Genomic DNA, 22,398 nt, shown 5'->3' with positions numbered 1-22,398 from the left:
GGTTTCCCTCCGTGGTATATGATATATTGTATGGCTACAATATTTTATAAGAGTAGAAACATGCAAATACTATAACAAAAAAAATCTTTAAATTTACATCACATAAACCAGGCGGTGGTGGCAAACACCTTTAATCCCAGCACTCGGGAGGCAGAGGCAGGCAGATCTCTGTGAGTTCGAGGCCAGCCTGATCTAGAAGAGCTAGTTCCAGAACAGGAACCAAAAGCTACGGAGAAACCCTGTCTCGAAAATAAAAAAAAAAAAAACATCACATAAAATCCAGTACCAGCGTGAAACATTTGAGACCAGCATGAAACATTTGAGACCAACAGTAGCTTTTTTCATACATTAACCAATAATTGTAGCCAGCCCCTATAAGTGATGACAGATATTTATAACACATTGGATCTGAATGACCAAAACAGCTCTGGTGGACGGAAATCTGGCTATAGTGTCACAACATGGCCATTGCCCTTTAGCCAGAGCCCCTGACCCATGGAGCCAAACCTTAGTCAGGTTTGACCAGAAGTTGAGGCATGCAGACCCCAGGGCAGGCAGAGGGAACTCATCCACCAGCATGGGAGGGGGCAGGGCAGTAGGCAGCATGCAGAGAAAAAATTGTTAACCTTTCAAGTCATAGCAATTAACCCCAGATTCTCTGATCAGTGTCTGAAATCCTACTGGGGTACATCCGCCCACAACTGTGGCTGGCAGCCTTGCTACATTGCAACAACAAGGATGCATAGTCCAGCCACCCATCCACACTAGCATGATGTCCTGCTGCCTTGTGCTTGGAGCCAAAGCTGACTCCGTTTCATGAAATGTTTAAGGCGGCGGGTAGAGTTTGTTTTATCCCTTTTAGGAAAATATACCTCTATGCTTATGGATCAGGTGTAAGCTCTCAGCTGCTGATCCACTGCCATGCCCACCTTCCTGCTGCCATGCATCCCAACATGGTGATCACGAATTCTATTACCCCCGGAACTATGCATCCCAAATAAAATGTGTTTTTTATACGTTGTTTTATTGTGTTTTGTCACAGGAATCAAAAAGTGACAGACAGTACAGAAACAGCAGTAAAGGAAACACTAGTAGTCTTATGTTCCTTAATCAACCAATCATACAATATACCCCATGAGGCCATAGTTGTATGCTGAGATGTAGAAGGCATTGCAACTAGAACAGAAACCATAGGCATTTGTGAATCTTCATGTAACTTACTTGAGCCCTCAGGACTGGCTTAGGCCTGCTAGCACATAATACTGTTATCATTTGATAATGGACTGAAGCTGTTCAACATGGTTCCCTTGTTCAAATACATCTGTTATCAGCTTTCTGTTTTCAATGGTTTCCTTCACTGCTTAGGATTTTCTTTAATTACTTTTCACAAGTTGAAAGCATGGCTGGGTGGAGTCTCACCTGGGGTCATCACTCCACCGGCTTTTCTTTGATCTGTGTATCTCTTTGAGAACAGCACTTAGCTATATTACAATTCCTTCTGTACCTTTTCTTCTCAAACTCTACATTTTGTATTTTTCCTGCTTAGCTTATTTTTTTTCATTACCGATCTGTGGCCAATAATAACCACATGACACAGTCAATAGTAGGCTATTATAAAATCTCAAAACTCTTCAATTTAGCCCTAGGCAGACTTTTTTCAAGAAGGACAGAAAACAGCCACTTTCTTTACCAAAAGTCTTCTCCTTGGAAACCTCTTTTTTTGTGCTGGAATTTTTTTTATTGATATTTATTGAGCTCTACATTTTTCTCTGCTCCCCTCTGTGCCTCTCCCCCCCCCCCTTCAACCCTCCCCAAATGTCCCCATGCTTCCAATTTACTCAGGAGATATTGTCTTTTTATACTTTCTACTTCCCATGTAGATTAGATCTATGTAAGTCTCTCTTAGTGTCCTCATTGTTGTCTAAGTTCTCTGGAATTGTGGTTTGTAGGCTGGCTTTCTTTGCTTTATGTTTAAAAGCTACCTGTGAGTGAGTGCATGTGATAATTATCTTTCTGGGTCTGGGTTACCTCACTTGTTTTCTAGCTCCATCCAAATTCCTGGAAAATTAAAGATGACATTACTTTTTTATGCTGTATAGTACTACATTGTGTAAATGTATCACATTTTCCATATCCATTCTTCAATGAAGGGGCATTTAGGTTGTTTCCAGGTTCTGGCTATGACAAACAAAGCTGCTATGAACATAGTTGAGGCATGACTGAGAATCCTTTGGGTATATACCCAAAAGTGGTATTACTGGGTCTTGAGGAAGGTTGTTTCCTAATTTTCTGAGAAATCGCCACACTGGCATCCAAAGGAGTTGTACCATCTTGCATTCCCACCAGCAATGCAGAAGTGTTCCCTTTTCCCCACAACCTCTCCAGCCTAAGTTGTCATCAGTGTTTTTGATCTTGGCCATTCTTACAGGTGTAAGATGGGAATCTCAAAGTTGTTTTGATTTACATTTCTCTGATGACTAAAGATTTGAACATTTCCTTAAGTGTCTTTCAGCCATTTTAGATTCCTCTGTTGAGAGTTCTCTGTTTAGGTCTGAACTCCATTTTTTTTTATTAGATTATGTGTTCTTTTGGTGTCCAATTTCTTAAGTTCTTTGTATATTTTGGAGATCACACCTCTGTCTGATATGGGGTTAGTGAAGATCTTTTCCATTCTGTAGGCTGTCATTTTGTCTTGTTGACTCTGTCCTTTGCTTTAGAGAAGCTTCTCAGTTTCAGGAGGTCCCATTTATTAATTGTTTTTCTCAGTGTCTGTGCTACTGGAGTTATATTTAGGAAGTGGTTCCCTGTGCCAATACATTCAAGTGTACTTCCCACTTTCTCTTCTATAAGGTTCAGTGTGGCTGGCTTTTTGTTGAGGTCTTTAATCCAATTGGACTTGAGTTTTGTAAATGGTGATAGATATGAGTCTAATTTCATTCTTCTACATGTTGATATGCAGTAATGCCAGTACCGCTTGTTAGATATGCTTTCTTTTTTCCATCTGATATTTTTTTTTTTGCTTCCTTGTCAAAAATCAGGTATTCAAAGATGTGTGGATTGATATCCGGGTGTTCTATTAGGTTCCATTGGTCCTCCTGTCTGTTCTTATGCCAATATAGGGTTTTGTTCAGTACAGTACCTCTGTAGTAGAGTTTGAAGTCAGGGATTATGATGCCTCCAGAAGTTCTTTTATTGTACAGCATTGTTTTAGCTATCCTGGGTTTTTTGATTTTCCATATGAAGTTGAGAACCATGCTTTCGAGGTCTGTGAAGAATTTTGCTGGGATTTTGCTGGGCATTGCTTCAGACCTTGGAATCACATGTGCAGAATGAGGACCAGGGGCTAGGTGCCTCAATAAAATCAGTAGAAATATATACAGGCCAGGAGATTCTGGCTTTACAAAAGACAATAGCAAAAAGATTGGAAATGATTGAGGAAAGTATTGGAGCTGATGAACAGGGAAAGAAGGCACAAAAACAGGATTCAACATTGTCAGTAGCTTTCAGAGATGACTTACCCAAGGTTTTAGCTTCCTACCCTGTATTCTACTCTGACAAAGCACTAAGTTCTAAAGGACTAAAAGGACTCAAAGATGGTAGAGGATACCTAGAGGAATGAATGATCTAATAGAAATTAAGCAAGCAGTCATAACTTATGACTTGCATTCTGCATTTATTAGGGACATGATAAAGTCATGGGCTTCCAGCATTAAGGTAACAACACATGAATGGCTTCAGTTAGTTTCAGCAGTCCTGGACGATGGGCCCCAGTTGATGTTTAAATATTATTTCAAGGAAGAAGCTAAAATTTTAGAACAACAGGGAAAAGCAAAAGGACTTGAGACTTCACAAGATCAAATTCTTGGTAAGGGCACTTATGCTGACCCACAGGTTCAAGTTCTTTACAATGAACAAATCTTTCCCCTGTGCCACAAAGCAGCCTTAAATGCTGAGGACAGGATTCAAGAATCAGGGAAACAGGCATAGGAAAACTTGGTATCAAAACTGGCCTCTTCAAGAGGCAGATATTCAATTACTAGGTTTTGGAACCATATCTCAAGTTAAACAAAGCATGAGATGGGTTGACTGCATAGGGCCAGAAGATCAGAGAGGGAAGTTGAGGCCATATGTGGCTAACACGGCAATAAATTTATGGGGTCGTGACCTGCTGCAGCAATGGAATACCCAGATTAACATTCCAGCAGTCCCAGGAACTCATAATTCTGGGAAGGATATTATAAGGTACTATAAACAAAGGTCACCAGCCATTCAGGCTGTACAAGAACACAAAGCAACAAACAAACCTTTAGAGGTACCAACAGCCCTTCCTTTAAAATGGTTAACTGAGAAACCAATATAGGTTAAGCAATGGTCACTAACTGAAGAAAAGCTGCAGGCTTTAGCACAGCATGTACAAGAGCAACTAGATGCTCACCATATTGAAGACTCAATCAGCCCTTGGAATTTTCTTGTATTTGTTGTTAAAAAGAAATCTGGTAAATGGAGAATGGTAACTTGTCAATAAGGTAATTCAATCTATGGGCCCTCTACCATCTGGAATTCCCCTGCCTTCTCTATTACCAAAGGAATGGTCTCTTAAACTTATTGATTTGAAAGACTGTTTCTTCACTATACCTTTACAAGAAAAGGATAGGGAAAAATTTGCCTTCACAGTGCCTACTTATAATAATTCTCACCCTGCTAGGAGCGATCAATGAACCGTCCTTCCACAAGGAATGCTCAATAGCCCCACTCTGTGTCAATACTTTGTAAATCAGCCCTTGGGAATAATACTTAAGAAATTTTCTAAGTCTATAATTTACCATTACATGGATGAAATTTTGCTATCTGATTCAAACATAGATAATTTAGAAAGAATGTTTGAAGAAGTAAAGAAAGTTTTGCCAAAATGGGGATTACAAATTGTTCCTGAAAAAATACAGAGAGGAGATTCTGTCAGTTACCTAGGTTATAAAATAGGTTTGCAGAAAATTAGAACACAAAAGGCACAAATTAGGAGAGACCACTTGCAAACTCTTAATGACTTTCAAAGATTGTTAGGAGACATTTCCAGTCTACGAATAGCTGTTGGGATAACATTTGATCTAATAATCCTTTAAACAAAACCTTAGATGGTGATAAAGACTTGAATAGCCCCAGAGAATTAACAAAGGAATTGACAATTGTTGAGGAGAAATTACAGGAGGCATACGTGGGTAGGGTGAATCCAAATCTTAATTGTATAGTCATATTGCCTTTCAGAATTTCTCCTACAGGTATTTTAATACAGAAGGACAATATTATCTTACAATGAATCTTTTTACCACATAAATGAAGTAAAAAATTAAAAACATGTGGAAAAAGGTCTCTGGAAAAAAGGTCTCTGAATTAATTATAAAATGTAAATTGAGACTTTGTCTATTAGCAGGTATAGACCCAGCAGAGATTATAGTTCACTAGTTATGAAATAAAAAAGTGACGGAAAGACAATGAACCATGGCAAGGAGCTTGTGCTAATTTTTTAGGAGAAATTAATAGCAATTATACCAAAAGCAATAGACTTAACCTTATATAAACCCGTACATTGCATACTGATGCAAATAAATCAGAGAAGTCATGTTACAAATCAGAAGATTTAAGTAAGGTGGAACAAAGCCCTTATGATTTTGTCTAGTAGGCAGAATTATATGCTATTCTTATGGTACTAAGGGGTTTTAAAGAACCTCTCAAATAAGTTACTGATTCACAATAGACAGATTTTCTTGCATATTGAAACCACACACACACACACACACATATATATATATATATATATATATATATATATATATATATATATATTTCCGAGAGAAGGTTGAGCACCAAAGGCATTCCACTTGGAGCTTGTTTTCTTCTTGGCAAAACTGGCCTTTGGGCAAAGAACTGCCCATGCCTCAACCACTGACAAAATGCACAATGATCCAGACAGGGCAAGCAAGACACAAGGAAAAACTGTGAAATCTTGCCAAGACAGGTTAAGATGGTTTTGAAAAATTTCCTGCCTCTGAAAATGGTTTGTCAGTTACATTAGGCCTTAGCCAAAGTTGGTTGCTTCAATATTGCAAATGAGACTTTAGGTGTCTCTGTCATTTGTTGTACATTTTTGGAAGTTGCTTGATTGCACTTCCTGTTTACTCATGTAATATTATTTTCCTTCTCAGATCTTTGATGGGGTTGGAGACTAGATAGTTGTTACTTTCCTCTCATGACTTGGCCAAGTTATTTATTATATAAGACTTAAACTCATTAGGATAGGAATATTATTGAAACATTTATCACATGTTTCTTGCTTGATATATTTGTTCTTGTTGTACATAATTTGGTATTAGGCTTAGAACACTCTTATTTAAACACAAGGGGGAGGGGCTCTAGGAATTCTTACCTCCAGTAGCCATTAAGTTACCCACCCACTTGGGCATGGCCTCTTCTACTTGATGTTAGTTCTAACTGCTGGTGTAAAGCATGCATACGGCCTCTCTTTTTCCAGCTGTGGGATTTGGTTGCTGTTCTCTGTTCCAGCAGAGGATTGTGACTTGTGAGTCTACCCCTAAGTAAATAACCCTCTATTATTCTCAATTCTGAGTTAGCGTGGATTTCTTTTAAGTGTCCTTCTTCATTATAGTTAGACTAATTAGATTCTTTTTGTTTGTTTGTTTGGTTGGTTGGTTTTTTTTGGTTTTTCGAGACAGGGTTTCTCAGTGGTTTTGGAGCCTGTCCTGGAACTAGCTCTTGTAGACCAGGCTGGTCTCGAACTCACAGAGATCCGCCTGCCTCTGCCTCCCGAGTGCTGGGATTAAAGGCTTTTGCCACCACCGCCCGGCTAATCAGATTCTTTAAAAAAATAACTTTATTAAATTTTATATATGAGTGCTCTCTACATGTACACCTGCATGCCAGAAGAGGGCATCAGATCCTGTTGTAGATAATTGTGAGCCACCATGTGGGTGCTGGGAATTGAACTCAGGACCTCTGGAAGAGCAGCCAGTGCTTTTAACCTCTGAGCCATCTCTCCAACCCACAAATCAGATTCTCTTTTTTTTTAATATTTATTTATTATGATAAAATATTCTGTCTCTGTGTATGCCTGCAAGCAAGAAAAGGGCACCAGACCTCATTACAGATGGTTGTAAGACACCATGTGGTTGCTGGGAATCGAACTTGGGTCCTTTGGAAGAGCAGGCAATGCTCTTAATCTCTGAGCCATCTCTCCAGCCTCCCACTAATCAGATTCTATAGATGCACAGGGATATTATTCCACATAAATAGGTAATCTGCAACTACTTCAAAGGACTGTAGAATATGAAATTTAAATAACTTAGGATTCTGTTGACAGGAGAAATGTTTGTGCCTGGCAGCACCATCTTATTCCCAAGACAATGTTGAGAACCAAAGACACTCCACTTTTAGCTTGTTTTCTTCTTCTCAAAACTGGCCTTTGGGCAAAGAACTGCCTGCCTCGACCACTGACAAAATGTATGGTGTCCAGAATGGGCAAGCAAAAAGACTGCCAAACCCTGACAAGACAGGGTAAAATGGATTTTAAAATTTTCCTGCCTCTGAAAATGGTCTGCCAGTTACTCTAGGCCTTAGCCAAAGTTGGTTTTCCAAACGTTGCAAATGAGACTTTCGATGATTGCCCAAGTAGCTGGTTGTCTCTTTCACTTCTTGCACCTTTTGGAAGTAATTTGACTGTACTTTCTGTTTACTCAAGTAATATTATTTTCCTTCTCAGATCTTTGAAGGGATTGAAAACTAGATAGTTGTTACTTTCCTCTCATGTCTTAGCCAAGCCATTTCTAATATAAGACTTAAGACTCCTTAGGATAGGATAGGATAGGATAGGATAAGTATTGAAACATTTAGCATGTTTCTTGCTTGCTGTTGTTCATGCTGGTTGTAATTCTAATTTTTATACTTGATATTAGTTTTTACTGTATATAGTTTTTGTATTAGGCTTAGAACTCTCTTATTTAGACAAAAAGGGGGAGGTGCTGTGGGAACTCCTTCAGCCAATAGTCTTTAAGATACTGGCCCACTTTGTGCATGGCCTCATATACTATAAATGCAGACGTAAAAGCATGTAAAGGCTCCTTGGCTGCTGGATTCAGTTTCAATCCCAGAGCATGCAGAGGACTAAGGGTCATTACTCTTTCTGTGAATCTACGTTCCCCCTAATAAGTAAACCTTTATTAAACTCCATTCTGGAATAGTGTGGAAATCTTTTGTACTGCAACAGTTATAAGGACAAATACAAAGTGAAAGTGGACTCCCTGACATAGCAGCTTCTTGTTCTCAGAGAACACTTTGAGAAAGGTGGAAATGCATGAAGGTGGGCATCTAAACAAAGACAATGGGGAAAGGAAGCCTATAAACTACCCAAAACAATGTTACTTTAGCATACTTCCTAGCCTTAGGCCCCTCCCATTCTCCTCTCTCCAGCTTAGTCTTTCTTCGTTCCTAGACATTCAGTTACTTGCCCACACCAGGCAACTAGTTTGGTGATTCCCATAACAGCACCCCCATTACACTTGCCCTGAGGGACTTACATCATTTCACAGGGTACTGTGCATTGGGGAAAAGGAAACAACCAAACTTTCTAAAGTCTATTGATGTGGGATGTCCTTCCATATATGTGTTGCTTTTATTGGTTGATGAATAAAGCTGTTTCGGCCATTGACTTAACAGAGAAAAGCTAGGTGGAAAATCTGAACAGAGATACATAGAGAGAGTAGGTGGAGTCAAGCAGATGCCAGTCAGCCAGGCTCAGAGGAAACAAGACATGTAAAAAATGAGGTAAAACCACAGCTACATGGTAATACATACGCTAACAGAAAAGAGTTAATTTTAGATTTAAGAGCTAGCTAGAAATACTCCTGAGTCACTGGCCAAACACAGTGATGTAATTAACATAATTTCTGTGTGATCATTTGGATCTTGGTAGTCAGGAAATGAAAGTGCAGTCTCTATTTACAAATGGAACCCAAACATTCAGGAAATTTTTCCTCATAAGGCCATAAAAAAAGGATTCTAGAGAGAAAAGTGTCAAGCACAGCTTCTTGGTAGCAACATTGTCTCAGGTGAGCTCTGCCACCAAACACTTAAATGGTATTTATGAGCAGCAGGCAGCAGACTGCTTGTGGTGTCTTGGACCTTAAAACTCCAGAGTTGTGGCAATAACATGACTTTCACCAGTACCTCCACCATGAAGCTAGACTCTCAGAAAGCTAAGGAATGTAGTGGAGTCAGCCACCAAAACTGCAGCTTTAATCTGAGCCAAGCTGCTTAGTAGATTAAAAAATCATGTGTTCAGAAAAAGATACAGATATACAGTAAAGACAGATTCAGACAGAAAAAAAAAAACTCTAGGACACCAGAAAATGGAAGGATCTCCCTTGCTCTTGGATTGGGAGGATCAACATAGTAAAAATGGCAATTCTACCAAAAGCAGTCTATAGATTCAATGCAATCCCCATCAAAATCCCATCAAAATTCTTCACAGATCTGGAGAAGACAATAGTCAACTTTATATGGAAAAACAAAAAACCCAGCATAGCCAAAACAATCTTATACAATAAAGGATCATCTGGAGGCATTACCATCCCTGACTTCAAACTCTATTACAGAGCTACAGTATTGAAAACAGCTTGATATTGGCATAAAAACAGAGAAGTCGACCAATGGAATCGAATAGAAGACCCGGACTTTAACCCACAAACCTATGAACACCTGATTTTCGATAAAGGAGCTAAAAGTATTCAATGGAAAAAAGAGAGCATCTTCAACAAATTGTGCTGGCATAACTGGATGTCAATCTGTAGAAGAATGAAAATAGATCCATATCTATCACCATGCACAAAACTCAACTCCAAATGGATTAAAGACCTCAATATCAGTCCAAACACACTGAACCTGATAGAAGAGAAAGTGGGAAGTACTCTACAACACATGGGCACAGGAGACCACTTCCTACGTATAATCCCAGCAGCACAGACATTAAGGGCAACATTGAATAAATGGGACCTCCTGAAACTGAGAAGCTTCTGTAAAGCAAAGGACACTGTCACTAAGACAAAAAGGCAACCCACTGACTGGGAAAAGATCTTCACCAACTCCGCAACTGACAAAGGTCTGATCTCCAAAATATATAAAGAACTCAAGAAACTAGACTGTAAAAAATTAATCAACCCAATTATAAAATGGGGCACTGAGCCGAACAAAGAATTCTCAACAGAAGTTCAAATGGCCAAAAGACACTTAAGGTCATGCTCAACTTCCTTAGCGATCAGGGAAATGCAAATCAAGACAACATTAAGATACCATCTTACACCTGTCAGAATGGCTAAAATAAAAAACACCATTGATAGCCTTTGCTGGAGAGGATGTGGAGTAAGGGGTACACTCATCCATTGCTGGTGGGAATGCAAACTTGTGCAACCACTTTGGAAAGCAGTATGGCGGTTTCTCAGGAAATTCGGGATCAACCTACCCCTGGACCCAGAAATATCACTCTTGGGAATATACCCAAGAGATGCCCTATCATACAACAAAAGTATATGCTCAACTATGTTCATAGCAGCATTATTTGTAATAGCCAGAACCTGGAAACAACCTAGATGCCCTTCAATGGAAGAATGGATGAAGAAAGTGTGGAATATATACATATTAGAGTACTACTCAGCAGTAAAAAATAATGACTTATTGAATTTTGCATGCAAATGGACAGAAATAGAAAACACTATCCTGAGTGAGGTAAGCCAGACCCAAAAAGAGGAACATGGGATGTACTCGCTCATAATTGGTTTCTAACCATAAATAAAGAACATTGAGCCTATAATTTGTGATCCTAGAGAAGCTAAATAAGAAGGTGAACCCAACGAAAAACATATAGTCATCCTCCTGGATATTAACCTTCATCAGGCGATGAAAGGAGACAGAGACAGAGACTCACATTGGAGCACCAGACTGAAATCCCAAGGTCCAAATCAGGAGCAGAAGGAGAGAGAGCACGAGCAAGGAACTCAGGACTGCGAGGGGTGCACCCACATACTGAGACAATAGGGATGATCTATCGGGAACTCACCAAGGCCAGCTGGACTGGGTCTGAATAAGCATGGGATAAAACCGGACTCGCTGAACATAGCGGGCAATGATGACTGCTGAGAAGTCAAGAACAATGGCACTGGGTTTTGATCCTACTGCACGTACTGGCTTTGTGGGAGCCTAGTCTGTTTGGATGCTCACCTTACTAGACCTGGAAGGAGGTGGGAGGTCCTTGGACTTCCCACAGGGCAGGGAACCCTGACTGCTCATCGAGCTGATGAGGGAGGGGGACCTGATTGGGGGAGGGGGAGGGAAATGGGAGGCAGTGGCGGGGAGGAGGCAGAAATCTTAAATAAATAAATAAACAAACAAACTTTAAACAGTTTACAGTGTGTTTAAAAATATACACAGGCTTGGGAGAAAATAGAGAAGGTCCTTTAAAAAAAAAGAAATAGAGTAGCTAGACCTGGTGGTACATGTATTTATCCCAGCACTTGGGTGGCAGAGGCAGGAGGATCTCTGTGAGTTCAAGGACAGACTAGTATACAGAGTGAGAGCCAGGACACACAACGAAAAGGTGGAAAATACACAAATAGTCTGGATTATATATATTACTGTATTTTCTTTTAATTTTTTTGACTGTGAATGAGCTAACTACAGGGCTGTATGGGCTGCTAAGCTAAACAAACATATATTTTAAAGGTATCTTGACTTCAAAATTTAAGTCTAAGGATATGTGACTTTGGAAAAGAGGTTCTGCTTTTGTTTTCACAGAGGACAGAAAAGTGTGGATTCCTTACTGGCTAATATGGTTTGATCAAACAAGACTCCATGAAGGGATGGCCCAGGTGATTCACAATAGCTTCAGGACTGCTGGCTGAGATGGACCACACAGGTTACCCCCTGAAACACCTGATCAACAGGACACCCAATCAACAGGAAGTAGTCTAAGAAACTACGCCCAAATTCCCAAATATTGTTTATAAATGTTTTCGTATAAAGGGGGTTGATTATAAATATTTAATGGTCACAGTCAAGGTCTTTCTAAAAAAAGGGGGGGGGCTATGATATAGAAATACTACATTGGTATGGACTTTGATTTATTGATACAAATTTAAGGTCAATTTTGTTATATGTATATTTCTATTCTTGTTTAAGGTATTATGTTTATACAGCTCATTTTAAAATGCAATGTATAATTAAAAATTATGGATTAATAGATAATCATCTATAACAGTCAAACTTGTAGTCATGTTAGGCTTTCTAGACATACAGAAATATATTTCAGAAGAATAGGTATTCTTCAAATCTTTCAAATAAATATTACACTTAAAATGTTTTAAGAACTTAAACTTTTCTCAACAGTGAGATATGTCTGCTTCTAAAAGCAGCAACGACTTCAGAGAGATTGATGGGCATTGAAGAAACTCATTATGGAATTTGCCTTCAATGTGACAGGCTAGCCATTTGGGCAAGAAACTATTCTTGGCTGGAATTATTGATGGTATGCTGTATGAACTGGACATGCAGGATCCACAGAAAAATGACTGCTGAACTTTCCAAATGATGGGATGATCCTTCAGGGTTCCTGCTTCACAGAAGAAAATGCTAGACATGCTGCAGGACACAGAAGAAAGCAACTGGCAAACTTTGCCAGTGAAGGCAGAACAGATCATAAAATTTCCTGCTATGGGCCTGTAGGTTGAAGATGGATGCCCCAACACTACAAAAGAACTGTCCAGGCAGTGAGATGTCTCTTGTCATTTCTATAACTTCTAGTTGCTTATTTCCTGTTTACTTAGATAACCTTATATCCTCTGGGGTCTTTGATGGAGTTGAAGACTAGATAGTTATAATTATAGTTTTCCTTAGATATAATAAAAGATAAATTAGATATAAAACTTTAAACTCACAAAAACAGATATTTTCCTTAATATGCCAAATGTAAATGGACTAAATAATATAACTATAATTCATGCTTGATAACTGTTTTGCATATGTAATTTTACTATGTTAAAGTTAAAACCTTCCTTGCCAGGCAGTGGTGACATGTGACTTTATTCCCTGCACTTGGAAGGCAGAGGCAGGCAGATCTCTGTGAGTTCAAGACCAGCCTGGTCTACAGTGTGAGTTCCAGGACTGGCTTCAAAGCTACTGAGAAACCCTGTCTCAAAACAAAACAAAACCCTTTTTAGACAGAAAAAGGGAGATGATGTGAGATATCCTTCTGTATATGAGTTGCTTTTAGTGGTTGATGAAAAAGCTGTTTTGGGAACCAAAAAGCTATGGAGAAACCCTGTCTCAAAAATCCAAAAAAAAAAAAAAAAAAAAAAAGCTGTTTTGGCCAGTGGCTTAGCAGAGTAAAGCCAGGTATGAAATCCAAACAGAGATACGTAGAGAGAATAGGAGAAGTCAAGCAGCTGCCAGTCAGCTGCCAAGGAAACAAGACATGTAGAAAATGAGACAAGGCTACAACCATGTGGCAATATTTAGACTAATAGAAGCAGGTTAATTTGTAAGAGCTAGCTAGGAATACACGTAAGACATTGGCCAAACAGTGCAGTAATTAATATAGTTCTGTGTGATTATTCAGGTCTGGGTAGCTGGGAAATGAAAGAGCAGTCTCCATACTACAGCCTGTTAGGTATTAGTTTCAGGAGACCCAAAAAAATATTGTGAACTTCCAGTTAAGGTAAAGGTTCATGGGAATCAAATAAACAAGGTTGTTTGGGCTGAAGTTCAATTCAACTCACAATGGGCCTATGTGGGTTCCTGAACTCATCCTGTGGTTATTCCTCAGTTCTATAATGTAAAATTGGCATAGATACATTTAAAATTGGCAGAATCCCCACAGCAGGGATAGACAAGAAGAACCCATTTAATAATAAAGAAATAAAGGGGCTGGAGAGATGGCTCAGTGGTTAAGAGCATTACCTGCTCTTCCAAAGGTCCTGAGTTCAATTCCCAGCAAACACATGGTGGCTCACAACCATCTGTAAAGAGGTCTGGCGCCCTCTTCTGGCCTTCAGGCATACACACAGACAGAATATTGTATACATAATAAATATTTGAAAAAAAAAGAAATAAAATAAAATTGCATAATCTGTTCACTTTCTAAGAGAATCTGGCTGAGAGGTCAAATATAAGTTAAAAAATGGCCTTAAAGGCCAGGTAGTGGTAATGTAAGGCAGGCAGATCTCTGTGAGTTTGAAGACATCCTGGTCTACAGAGCAAGTTCCAGGACAACCAGGGCTACACAGAGAATCCCTGTCTTAGAAAAAAAATTGAAAAAGGCTTTAATGGAGCTGAGAAGATGGCTCAGGACCCAAGTTAGCATCATCAAAACCCACATAAAGCTAGGCATGGCCATTCCTGTGGAGATAGGTTCAGCAAGAGATCATGACTCAAAAAATAAAATAGCCTAGCATGGTTGTGTGTATTGGGTAGACACAGGTTAATTTGAGAACTGTCTAGTCTAAATAATGAGTTTCATGACAGCCAGAGATTTGTAGGGAAACCCTGTTTGGTGGTTTAAGAGAATATCTCCCATAAGCTCATATATTTGAATGCTTGGTCACTATTGAGAGGTATGGCCTTGTTGGAAAAAAATGTGTAACTGGGGGTTCAAAGCCCAAGCCAGGCCCAGTGGCTCTCTCTTCCTGCTTCCTTCTGATAAATCTTTATAGAACTCTCAGCTGCTGGGCGGTGGTGGCGCACGCCTTTAATCCCAGCACTCGGGAGGCAGAGGCAGGCGGATCTCTGTGAGTTCGAGACCAGCCTGGTCTACAGAGCTAGTTCCAGGACAGGCTCCAAAGCCACAGAGAAACCCTGTCTCGAAAAAAAACCAAAAAAAAAAAAAAGAAAGAAAGAACTCTCAGCTACGTGTCCAACACTGTATCTTCCTGCCTGCTATCATGCTTCCCTCCATGATGGTAATGGATCAAGCCTCTGAAATTGTAAACAAGTTCCATCTAAATGCTTTATTTTTTGATTGTTTTATTGTTCTGTTTCTCTATGTAGCCCTGGCTGTCCGAGAACTCACTTTGTACACCAGGCTGGCCTTGAACTCTGAGACCAACCTGTCTCTACCTCCTGAGTGCTGGAATTAAAGGCGTGTTCCACCACCACTTGGAAAATGCTTTGTTTTTATAAGAATTTCAGTGGTCATAGAACACTAATATAAACCTCTCTAGAAACAAATAAAAATTAAAAAACAATAAATACACTTAACCTCTGGCCTCTACAAACACAAGCAATGTATAAACACACACACATGCATGCACACATACATATATCACACATACATACACACACACACACACAAGTTGCCTTTGCCCCTTTGGCCATCATTTTGTAAATCATATTGAGTCACTTTCCACTCACCAGGTTATTCTTTATTTTTATTTTACGTATATGGGTATTTTTTGCCTGTATGTATGACCATGCACAGTGGATGTAGTGCCCATGGAGTCCAGAAAAGGACGATGGATACTCTAGAATTGGAGATACAGAAGGTTGTGAGCTATCACGTGGGTGCTGGGATTTGAACTTCAGTCCTCTGGAAGAGTCACAACTGGTCTTAAATGCTGACCCATCTTTCCAGTCTGAAATTAAATTATTCCTATGGCTCAGGTCATTTTCAAATTATCATATGGGGCCAACGATACAACTCAGTTGATAAACAAAGCTAAGGGTTTGATACCCAACTCTAAAATTTTTCTGTTTTGAAAATACTCAACTATTTGTTCATTTTATATATATGTGTGTGTGTAAAAGTATTGTACAACATACATATAGTGCCTGTGGAGACCAAAAGAGACTACCTACCAGATCCCCTGAAAACAGAATTATAAGCAATTGTGAACCCAATGCTGGTGCTGGGAACCAAACCACATCCTCCGAAGATCAGGAGCTCTAAATCACAGAGCCATCCCTTCAGATTCTTCCCTTGAGACCTCATTCTGTAATCCACCGGGTATGGAAATCACTATTGAGCCATGGCTGGCCTCAAATTCACAGTAATTACCTCAGTTTCCCAAAGATGTGTGTGTGTGTGTGTATGTGTGTATGTGTGGTTTTTTGAAGCAGGGTTTCTCTGTATTACAGTCCTGACTGTCCTGGCATCTGCTTTGTAAACTAGGCTGACCTCAAATTCACAGAGATCCAATTGCCTCTGTCTCCCAAGGGCTGAGATTAAAGGCATGTTACTACTGCCCAGCGTGTTTTAAAGATTTTTTTAAAAATATTGTACTTATTTTATGTGTATTTGTGTGACTGTATTTATAAATCATGTGAGTGCCTGGTACACTGAGAACCCATAAGAGAACTAAAATTACAGACCGCAGTGAGCCCCCAGGTGGGTGAGAGAACCCCAGCCCAGGTCATCTAGAAGATGAGAAAGTGTTCTTAAATATTGAGCCATCTTTTCCAAGTCATATACTTTTCAAAACAAAATAATGTTATTGGGGAGTCAGTTTACTGCATAAACAAGAAGACTGAAGTCAGGTCAGGCAGTGGTGGCCTTGAATCCCAGCATTTAGGAAGTAGAGACAGGCAGATCTCAGTGATTTTGAGGCTAGCTTGGTCTACAAAGACTTCCAGTACAGCCAGGACTGTTACTCAAGGAAACCCTGCCTCAAAAAACTGAAGAAAAAAAAAAAAACTAAAAAAAAAAAAAAAGGAAGGGGGAAGGAGGAAGAGAAGGAGTTGGAGAAGGAAGAGGGAGGAGGAGGAGCGGGTTCTGTATCCTCAGAAATCTACATAAATGCCAAATGGTTACAGCAGCCCAGCTGTAATCTTAGAAAGTGGAGAGAGGGTATCTCCACAAGCTGGCTAGCCAGCTATGGATTGAGAGACCCTGCCTCATTGAATAAAGGAAGAATGGCTGAGGATCGTTGGTGGAGGGAGTGAGCCGCTTGTTGGTTCATGGCTGCCCAGCCCCGAAATAATTACACAGAAACTCTATTAATTAAATCACTGCTTGGTCCATTGGCTCTAGCTTATTATTGGCTAACTCTTACATATTAATTTAACCCATCTCCATTAATCTGTGTATTGCCACGTGGCAATGGCTTACCAGCAACCTTTCGGCACGTCTAACTCTGGCGGTGACTCCATGGCGTCTCTCTAACTCTGTCTTCTTCCTCCCAGCATTTCATTTAGTTTTCCCTGCCTAGTTTTGTTCTTCCCTGCCATAGGTTTAAAGCAGTTCTTTATTCATTAACCCATAAAAGAAACACATAGACAGAAGGACCTCCCACACCAGAGGGTGAATCTTGAGACCAACCTCAGGCATACACATGCATGCATTCACATGCATACCTGCCCACATTAAAAAAAAAAAAAAAACACATACCACATACGAACACATGAAAACTGAAAAAAGAAAGTCAAACAAATGGGGAGTGGTGATATATACATGTAGTCACAGTTCATCTTGAGTCTGAGGCAAGAGGGCTGCTTGAACCAAGGCCAGCTTAGGCAGCATACCAAGAATCCATCTCAAGTTCTGCTCCCGGTGATCTTGCCTGTGTTGAGCTATCACACCATGGTGAGTGGGATCTTTAAGGTTTATTTCCTTTAGTTCCTTTCATTCAGAATATTTTCAAAGATCATCCAAATTGTGTTATAAATTAATCAGTACTTCCCTTTTCTCTTGGGCAGAAGATTCCACAGTATGAGTGCTCAATGCTAACCATACAGTAGTTAGTTTATATACCTGATGCTGCTGTCACTTCTCAGCTATCACCAATACCAAAGCTGTGAACATTCATACAAGTTGTTACTAGAGCTAGAGCTACTGAACTATCAGAGGACATGGGTCCCTTTTCATTCCAGTGACACATGAGCTAGCTCTGCACATCCTCCCTCTCATTTATGTCAGGCCTTTTCAGTTCAGCAGCAGTAAAGCACAATCACATCATATTGCAGCTGTATCCCAAACAACCAACAAGCTGTATGCTTCCACTGTTTTTGGACATTTATTTATCTTCTTTAAGAAGTAGCTATCCACGTGGTTGAAGAGATGGTTCAGCACTTAAGAGTATTTGCTTCTCTTCCAGAGGACCTGAGTGCAGTCCCCAAATCCAGATCAGGTGGCTCACTCTATCCGCTATCCCCAGCTCCAGGGGAATCCAACCACGAATATCTACATACGTGCACACACGCACACATGTGTGCACGCACAAACACACACACTTAAAAATAATAAGAAATAAAATATTTTATTTATTTATTTATTTTTGTTTGTTTCTTTGTGCATCTCTGGCTATCCGGAAACTCACTCTGTAGACCAGGTTGGCCTGTAACTCACAAAGATCAACCTGTTTCTGCCTCCCAAGTGCTATGATTTGAGGTGTGTGCCACCATGCTTGGCTTACAAAACTAAATCTTAACTCAATTCAACTGTAATTGAAATCACCTAAAAGACACACCTCCGGATGTGACTTGGAAAGCATCTCCAAAGAGCTTTAACTGAGGAAAGAAAACCCATCAGGAAGGTGAGTGGGTTTGTTCTCAGACTGTCAAAAAGAGCTGAGCCCCTGTGTCCATCTCCCCACCTCCTGACAATGTGGTCAGCTATGTCCCACTCTTCTTGCTATGTCTCCCCACCAAAGACTATACCCTCAAACATAAACCTTCCCTGAAGTTACTTCTAGTCAGTGGTCAGAACAAGGATAAAAGGACCTAACACAACACTAAAGAAAATATTTCAGTTCTTTTATTTGTTTGTTTGTTTGTTTGTTTGTTTTTCAAGACAGGATTTCTCTCTAGCTTTGATGCCTCCTGAGTGCTGGGATTAAAGGTATGTGCCACCACTGTCCAGCCAAAGTTTTATTTTTTCAATAAGCTTTTAAAATCTTTTTTAGATTATAATTGCAACATGTCCCCCTTCCCTTTCCTAGATCATACCATCCCACACATCCCCCTCCTTGCTCTTTCATATTCATGGCCTTTTTAAATTATTTGTTATTACGTACAGGTATGTATATTCACATATATAAATATATATTCATACACATAAATACAACTGCTCAATCCACATAATATTATTCATATGTATGTTTCCAGAACTGACCACTGGGTATTGGATAATAAACCAGCGTGTTTGTCCCTGATGAACATTACTTCTCTTGCTCCCAGCATTCCTTAGCTGTCTGTAATTCCTGAGCTATCCCCCTTCCTCTTTAGCATGGCCATTTGTATCATACTGGGTGTAGCTTATGACATTACTAGAAGACGTAATCCCACAATCTCCTTTTCCTCTGGCTCTTACAATCTTTCTGTCCCCACTTTCCACAATGTTCCCTGAGTCCTGGTGCAGGGGTTGTGCTGTAGATGTATCAACTGGGAATAAAGCTTTTTTTTTTTTGGTTTCTGGGGGGTTTTGTTTGTTGGTTTGTTTTGTTGTTTTAAAGACAAGGTCTCTCTATCTAGTCCTACTATCCTGAAACTTGCTATGTAGAATAGGCTGTCCTCAAAGTTGCAAAGATCCTCCTATCCCAGCCTCCCAAGTGCTGGAATTAAAGGTGTGTGCCACCACACTTAGCAGGAATAAAGCTTTTTCAGAAGGTAGTTAGTGTATGTGTTGCCTGAATGTGTGAACACAGGTACACTAATCTGTAAATGTTTTTGAGGTGGCAACAAGGTGCAGATTTTTGCTTTCTACCCCCTTACCTCTACCCACCCCCCCACCACACACACACACAAACTATGTAGCTCTGGCTGGCCTGGAACTCTCTATGTAGACCAGGCTGGCCTCAAATGCATAGAGATCTACCTCTTGAGTAATGGGTATGAGTATGTGTCACCATGCCAGGATTTTCCACCTTATTTTTTAAGAGATTTCTCTCCAAACCTAAAGCCCACTGTTTCAAATAGGCTGACTGGCTACTGAGCACCAGAGATGCACCTGTCTCCATAACCTAACTCTTAATTTGGGGCTTACTGGTCCATACCACCTGGCCCAATTTTAGGGGGGAGTTGGAGGTAGAACTTGGGTCCTTTTGCTTGCATAGAAAGCACTTTACCCACAGAGCCATCTCCCCAATCTCTAAAGAAAGTATGTTTTGCCAGGCGGTGGTGGCACACGCCTTTAATCCCAGCACTCAGGAGGCAGAGGCAAGCAGATCTCTGTGAGTTCCAGGCCAGCCTAGTCTACAAGAGCTAGTTCCAGGACAGGCTTCAAAGCTACAGAGAAACCCTGTCTCGAAAAACAACAACCAAAAAAAGTATGTTTCTTTTAAAGGTATCCACAAAAAACAACAAAACAATACATTACACCATTTTATTTTTCAGTCTTTCTTCTCCAGATGCAATCTCAGATCCAATCATCCTATCTTATATTTGAATTCTATTTCCTGAAAAACCCTACTGAAGAGAAATAAACTAAATGAAATACAACTACATGGAGGAAAAGGAATGCATAGTTTCAAGCCATTGTAGTTCTGGCAAGAAAAAAAAATTCAAGAAAGTAACTGCCAACTTTCCTGAATAAATAATAACTCGGATTTCCTTGAATGAAGATGCAAATATTGGTGATGAAGAGATGACTTCGTGTTTAAGAGCAATGCTGCTCTTCCAAAGTGTCAAAGCTGCATTCTCGGCACCCAGTTTACAGCTCACAACCAAAGCCCTCTTCCAGCCTCTGCTGCATGTGCATGTGTGCAAACAAAACACTCAATACATAAAAACATGTTTAAGGAAAATGTAGCCGGGTAGTGGTGGTGCACACTTTTAATCCCAGCACTCTGGAGAAGAGGCAGATGGATCTCTGTGAGTCTGAGGCCATGCTGATCTACAGAGTGAGTTCTAGGACAGCCAAGGCTACACAGAGAAACCCTGTATCAAAAAAAGAAAAGAAAAGAAAAGAAAAGAAAGAAAGAGAAAAAAAAGAAATGTAAATGTTTACCTGTCTCAAAATAACAAAAATTCTAGAGGACTATCTTCAAATAAGAAAAAAATTGCATTTTTTAACTTAAAATTTTAAATTTATTTTATTCTCTGCGTACATGTGTGTTTGTGTAAGTGTTGGTACACCTGTGAGGAAGTCAAAGGAAAACTTGCCAGAGTCCTTTCTATCCTACTGTGTGGGTCCCAGGGATCCAACTCAGATGCATGGTGGCAGGAACCTTTACCCACTGAGACATACCCCTGACGCTCAGAACTCATTTTAATCTGGCCAGGATATTCAGACATGATCCTTTATACTAATCAACACATACCTTGCTTTTTCTCAATTACACTGGAAACACCACTTTATAGATAGTCACAAAAGTTAACCTGGAAGCTGAGAAAAATCATATACAAAATAAAGTTGACAGATATTTCTCTCAAAAGGCACTTGAAGTAGCTCAAGTATTTCTAGGTTGCAACTCCAGAGTCATTTAGTTCTGCAAATATTTACTAAACATTTACCACATGCTAGGCACCATGCAGAAGTAAAAACTGAGCAAGTTGTCTGCTTAAGAGACCAGTCACAACTTCGAGGGCTTGATAAAAATTCAAAATCTCCTCTGCCTTGAGAAATCAGTTTGTACGTATGTTTTTTGGCAGTGTGTGGCCTATATCTTAATAAAGTGCTCCAGATTGTTTCTATACCGTGGCTAGTTAGTGGCTTGAACAAACAAGCAAACTAAACAAACAAACAAACAAACAAAAACCCAAAAAGCAAGAAAACAGCACAGAGTTCAGGGAGAAAGACTGCTCCAGCCAGGCAAAGTAAATTTCGCTCAGCATCTTTCACGCTGACACACACCCAACCACTGTGAAGCCCAGGCGGACCTAAAGCTTTCCAGTAACTGTAGGTGATGAGGCACCAACAACCTCGTCGCCTGCTCCCTACCATCAGCACCGGGATGGCAACACCTGAGCCGGCGGGCATCTGCACCGTCCAGCCGGGTGCCCCCAAGGCTGTCCCGCTCCGAGGGGGCGGGGCCGAGGAAGAGGAGGGGCGGATCTTAGGTGCCCGCTGCATTCCAAGCCCCTCGCGAGGCACACACAGCCGTGGAAACTGAGGCAGGCGGGTAGATGACGGGACGGGTCTGCCTAACGGTTCGCAGCGGGGTTCGAACCCCGAAGAGCGGGGGCCTCTACCTCCAAGTCACTCGTCAGCCGCCGAGGCCCGGCCCGGCTTGCACCGACGGAGTTTCACAAAGAAAGTCTCCCGGCCCGCGCCCCGCTCCCCGCTCACACTCACCGGCGCCGGCGGAGACTCAGGCTCCCGCCGCCTGCGACTCCGCGCCGAGCCGGGCTCGGGCGCCAGCGTCAGCGCCTGTTCCATCCCCGCGGGGCCCGTCAGCGTCCGCCCAGAGCTAACGG

At 40.6% G+C, this 22,398-nt stretch overlaps 1 protein-coding gene across 2 annotated transcripts in view; it reads right to left on the bottom strand.

The window, feature by feature from the left end:
• Ttc28 (tetratricopeptide repeat domain 28) overlaps positions 1 to 22,398 on the bottom strand; it is a 477,926-nt gene extending 455,528 nt beyond the window's left edge. For both annotated transcript variants that reach the window (XM_057763932.1, XM_057763933.1), the window contains exon 1: positions 22,277 to 22,398. In XM_057763932.1, the coding sequence (XP_057619915.1) occupies positions 22,277 to 22,360 (84 nt within the window). In that variant the 5' untranslated portion in view covers positions 22,361 to 22,398. The remainder of the gene's footprint in view (positions 1 to 22,276) is intronic.

Source organism: Chionomys nivalis, chromosome 3 (genome assembly GCF_950005125.1).
Source record: "Chionomys nivalis chromosome 3, mChiNiv1.1, whole genome shotgun sequence".
In the NCBI taxonomy this organism is placed as follows: Eukaryota; Metazoa; Chordata; class Mammalia; order Rodentia; family Cricetidae; genus Chionomys; species Chionomys nivalis.
This window is presented reverse-complemented; position numbering and strand designations above follow the sequence as displayed.